Consider the following 5,535-nt stretch of genomic DNA (forward strand, 5'->3'; position numbering starts at 1 on the left):
ACACACACACACACACACACACTTACTCAACCATCGATATCTGCATCACTAAGGCTTCCTGTTTACAGCAACTCAAAAAATTAGTGATTATAGATCAATGTGTGTCAGGGTATGTGCATACAGTACTGTGCCATCTCAGCACATTTATATATATATATATATATATATATATATAAGTGTAAATGTGATAGATAAATATATGAATAAATTACAACGAAAATGAATGTAAGTTGATCAAAGACTCGGCATGAGGAAATGCTGCCGACTCAAATGACACTAATTCTGGATTGTTCCTTAGAAAAACAGACCTCCATCACCTGGTAAGAGGTTATTACTTCCAATGTTCCATCACATCATTTAATTTTTTTCCCCTCTTCACAAAGCTACTGCTGAGCACAGCAGTGCTGTCTTATCTCCTCCACTTCTCGTCTCTGCCCCTCATTTGATGTTGATTTGTCACATCTTTGAGTGTGTGCCGCTGCAGATTCTCCCGTCATTTGGAATATTTAAAGTCTTAATAGGACATAATATTTCATCCTCTGGTCTTTCTGCTCTTCGCATGTGGTCGGGGGTTAAGACTCTTGGAAAACAATGTTTCTTCTTCTCACTTAATTTCTTGAATTATGTTAATTATTTAAAAATAAGTGATTAAATTATAGAAGTTCCGTGTCTGGTATCCCAGTTCTGAAGTCAACTTTCAACCTTTGTTGTAGGAGATAAAACACCTGAAAGCACTTTTTGATGACATGGCTCCTTGTCTGTCATTGTGTGTTTTTTTCAATAAAATTACAGCCTTGATAGAAAATAATAAGATATTGATTAAACTGTCAACATTCACGCAGGCACCTGGCTGTATGTGACTTCAGGTTCGGTGTGGATTTTCTGTTTCAATCCCTTGTTTATACATTCTGACCCCAGCAGTAGCTAAAGGAGGAAAATGAGCCCGTTACAAGTAAACTAAGGGGTTATACAGTATCAGCTGTGGAAACCAGACATAGAGGTACATTTTCTCTTCCAGCCGAGGTAAACAAAAGAATGTAATTATAGCAACACCTGCAAAATTTCAGGGACTTATTTATATAAATAACATTGATAGAATGTCATGGTTACTAGCACTGGAGGTATGAACTCTAAATTAAATATCGATTAAACCTTTAATTTGTTTTCTGTCCAGGTTTCTTTCTACCTCACTAATAAATGTCTATTTTTTCTTCCACTTTCTTCCTCCTCTAACCTTCTCTACCCAGGTGGCACTGGGTCAAGAAGATGATTCCTCCAGCTCTAAGAGTTCTTCAGATGTCTCCTCCAAGATGGTGGGGCTCCTGAGCGGGCAGACTCCCCTGAGCCGCTGGATGATTCACAGTAAGAGCAGAGCTGCTAATGACAGCTCTCTGGAGCTGCCCTACCGTTCCCCAGTCCCCTTTGCCAAGCAGGAATTTTCTAAACAGGAGTTCTGGGAAATGTTGGGCAGTGACCTGCTCAAGCCTGATGCCTCCAGTTCTAGGGTTAAACGCCGGCCCATCGTAAAGACGGGCAAGTTCAAGAAGATGTTCGGCTGGGGAGACTTCTATTCCAATATCAAGACCGTGAGGCTCAACCTGCTGATCACGGGAAAGATTGTGGATCACGGCAACGGCACGTTCAGTGTCTACTTCCGCCATAACTCCACAGGCCAAGGTAACATCTCGGTCAGCCTGGTGCCACCTGTCAAGGCCGTGGAGTTTGACCTGGAGCGCCAGAGCGTGGTCTACCCTAAGGACTCCAAGATCTTCAACTGCCGCGTGGACTACGAAAAGGTGGATCGCAGCAAGCGCACCTCGCTGTGCAATTACGATCCGTCCAAGACCTGCTTTCAGGAGCAGATTCAGAGCCACGTGTCCTGGATTTGTTCCAAGCCTTTTAAGGTCATCTGCATCTACATTTCCTTCTACAGCACAGACTATCGCCTGGTGCAGAAGGTTTGCCCAGACTACAACTATCATAACGAGATGCCCTACCTGCCTTCAGGCTAGAGCACTTGGTGGGAGGCAGGAGAGGTTGGAGGGGAGAGGATTAAGTGGTTAAAAAGCATTACTGCAACACATGAGGGGGTAAGAAGGGCTGTTGAGAGCCATCGATAAGACCGTTACAGCGAGACATCTATAGAAAAAAGAAACCCCTTCTCTGTAGCCTGACTATTTCAAAATGTAAAAAGAAAATATGCAAACAAAATCTACAGTATGCAGATCATAGAGCTGTGCTGCATTCTTACCTCAGTCCAGCATTGAAACATTCTATTCTCTAGACATTTCTCTTCATCACAAGGTCATACGTTAATGTTGTCTGAATGTGCTTTTGTAGATATCATCCTCTACAACACTGCACTTCTATAAAGTCAAAATGAGAAAAGGGTTGGTGGGAAAAGTCAAATGCAGGTGCTGACTGATTTGAAGAAGAATCTTCAAATCTTCAGAATGTTTATCATTCTCCTTTAGAGATGGTATGAAATGATTAAAGAATGTGAAGCCCGGCATTCTAAAAGATTGTTCAATCTTCACCTCTGATCATTCTCAAATCAAACAATTACATTTTTAAATCTCTCCACACGCTCACATCTGACTACACCACCAGGTCAATGTCACCGTGTTCATTATCTGCACAATGTAATCCCTGTATCATTCGCTTATGTCACTTCCTACTTCATTGATAGAGGCAAATTAGACAAACAGAGCACAAGAAATTTGGAAATCGCAAGCAAAAGCAATTGTCGTGAAGATTCCGGACGAGGGCTCGAGACGAGCTCAGCGCCAAGAAAATAACTAGATTCCACACGGAGACGGCGCCGGCCCTCACATAGCAGAGAGAGAACGGAGAGACAGCGGTAGGGAGTGCGAGAGGCGAGATTCGGTAAGCTGTTTTAATTAAAGTGGAGAAGAAGATGTAGAGTATGGAGCTCCTTCTTTTGTCCCCTCTGTATTAAAAAGATTACATTCTGTTGCCGTCAGGATTCCTGATTTCACGCCTTGATAACTTTGACTCTGCTAGGGAGATTGCTCTCACCCGACAAATACAGCGTTCACTAAAGTAGGCCTGTTATCTCGAATAAATGAAAATATTATCATAATAATTACATATTATTTAATCTCCTTTAAAACTAATTAGGGTTTCAATGAGAGTGGGAAATGTATTCCTGAAAAATCAGTCCTGGAAGTCAGTGCGTCGCAGGATCAGAGGGCACGTGTCTGTCCAGGATTGTTGCGTGTTTCTTTTTTTTTTAACGTTGGAGCAGCAGCCAAAGCTCAGCCCGGAGTTAACTACTCTCATTTAGATAAATGGCCACTGGCTGGGCCATCTGATGTCGCTCTGGCAAACAATATCAGAGTATAGTGGTGCACAATGGAGCTATGAATTAGCCAACCTGACATTTGTGTGCGGAGAGGTTGCTGTTGTGCTGCTTGTAAGGACGTAATGATTTCTGGGTTCATTAATAATGAACAGTCAGAGGACAGGTGTGAAGAGTCATTAAACAACCACATCAGATTACTGCGCTGATGCTTGTACTCTGCAGTATCAAGGATACAGAAAGACCTGCGTGTCATGCGCCTGGATGAAATTGTGCGCTGGTGTCCCAGGTGGGCTTATGCTGCAGCGACTGGTCACAGTGAAGCCACCCTCCTGTGGGGAGCAGAGAGATAAATGTGTCACCTTCGCTGTTTTGGGAGTGCGTGGGGAGGAGTGGATATGTAAGGAACCAGAAAGAGTCGCAGTTTTAAGTCAAGAATTAAACATGTTTTTAATCAGTGGGGGTTATTTTGAATCTCAGTCATTTTTAACCTTTGACTTTAATAGGTTTCAGTGATAAAACGAGATAAAGGTAGTTGTAGTTTAGCAGTTGTGGTGGAAACTCTGTGAACTGTATCCTGCCTTATAAAGGAGAAGCCCATTAGCCTGGTAGAGCCTGGAACTAAGCGGAACATGTTCCTTGATACCTTTTACATGCAGTTAAGGATAAAAATAACAAGAACATAAAATATTTATGAAACATTGACTACTCTAAAACTAGCTAATAATGCAACAAGATCAGTGATTCTGGCCACAACAGATTTTCTGTCAAATCAAAAAACAAGACAGTGCGGTCCCACTGGAACACTGGTAGGAACAAAAACTCCAGCTAGGACCTGAGATGATCTGTCTCTGTAAAACGCATTATTACCGCTGTGTTTCATTCATTCACTCATATTCCTTCCATACTCATGTTAAACCCATCTTCTTCTCTATAACTTTGCCGCCCTTTACACCCCCTCCACAACCTTAGCCTGGCATTGAACCCTACGCAGCGGTTCCTTATTGCAGCCCATCAGCCCCCCCCCCAACACACAATGTTGGGCTAAGCTGGCTAATCTTGGTGAGCTTACCGTTGAGCCACCTGAACACGAGCAGTGAAAACTTCCCCTCCCTGTCTAGGTGTTTTTCCCTCTATCTGTTTCCCATACAGCACAGACATAGTCTCTGGATGTGCAACCTTAGCCTTTTTCCCTGTCCACATTCAAAGCAACTGACATAAGCCCGTGGATTGCGAGGACATGAAATCTCCACAGGAGCATGCCAATGGATTGCGTGACACTGAGACCCCCCTAGTGAACTCTGCACCCCTCTCCTCCTCCTCCTCCTCCTTCTCCTCCTTCTCCTCCAGCGTGTCCGTGGAGGAGCTGGATACATCACACGTGCCGGGATCGGACCAGGGCCACATACAACATCAAGCATATATAAAATAAACAAGGATGCCAGAGGAGAGGGACCTCCTCAGTCTGCTGCCCCCAGATCCTCTCAGATTTACAGCAATATGCTCATTGAAACTTCACCTTCTCCTCTGTGTTGTGAATCAAAGACAGGCTGCTGGACTTTGTGTACGAGAGAGTTGTGTTCACCCGGGATTGACCGGGTTGATACCGCAGCAGCTTCTCTGTTGTCGACGGATATTTGGCCTTAGAGACTGCAAGACAACACTGCTCTGCTCAGCAAAGAATAGTAACAAAATAAAAAGAACTTTCAGAAAATACACTACTATACATATATGAATATAAATATAAAAGCTAAGAGTCCTCAGATGCGAATAAAGTTGTATTTAAATGTGGGTCATGCAGTGGAGGTCGTCTGTTTGAGCTTTTGTTTACTGATGGTTTTGTTCCTCCGTGTCATGTGGATGATATACTGTATGGATGACATGATGGCATTTACTGTGGTTTTCAACATTCTAAGAAGAAAAAATCAATAAAGTACACACGTACTTAGGCCACTTTAAATGTAGAAAACGAGTCCTGTCTTATCTCTTCTTGTACCCTGTGTGAAGGAGGGGTGTGTCAACAATGCCAATGTCTCTGTTTTCTCTGAGTCGCGGACCCTCACTGTGAGCCACTGGCGGAAAAAAAGATGTAACAAAAATTTTGTTGAGGGCTCCTGCACAACTACGTGGAGAGAAATGAGCAAAATGAGGGGTTGAGAGAGGGGAGGAAACCGATTCTGCTGGAATGATGCATGAACACAACTTTATCCTTT

At 43.2% G+C, this 5,535-nt stretch overlaps 1 protein-coding gene across 1 annotated transcript; it reads left to right on the top strand.

The window, feature by feature from the left end:
- The first annotated feature begins 241 nt into the window (after positions 1 to 241).
- Positions 242 to 5,272, top strand: LOC103392735 (neurexophilin-1). The gene has a single exon (XM_025064807.1). The coding sequence runs from the start codon at positions 1,311 to 1,313 to the stop codon at positions 2,010 to 2,012; it is 702 nt and encodes a 233-aa protein (XP_024920575.1). The 5' UTR covers positions 242 to 1,310; the 3' UTR covers positions 2,013 to 5,272.
- Positions 5,273 to 5,535: the final 263 nt, after the last annotated feature.

The sequence above is a fragment of the Cynoglossus semilaevis genome, chromosome 17 (genome assembly GCF_000523025.1).
Source record: "Cynoglossus semilaevis isolate Cse_v1.0 chromosome 17, Cse_v1.0, whole genome shotgun sequence".
Lineage (NCBI taxonomy): Eukaryota > Metazoa > Chordata > Actinopteri > Pleuronectiformes > Cynoglossidae > Cynoglossus > Cynoglossus semilaevis.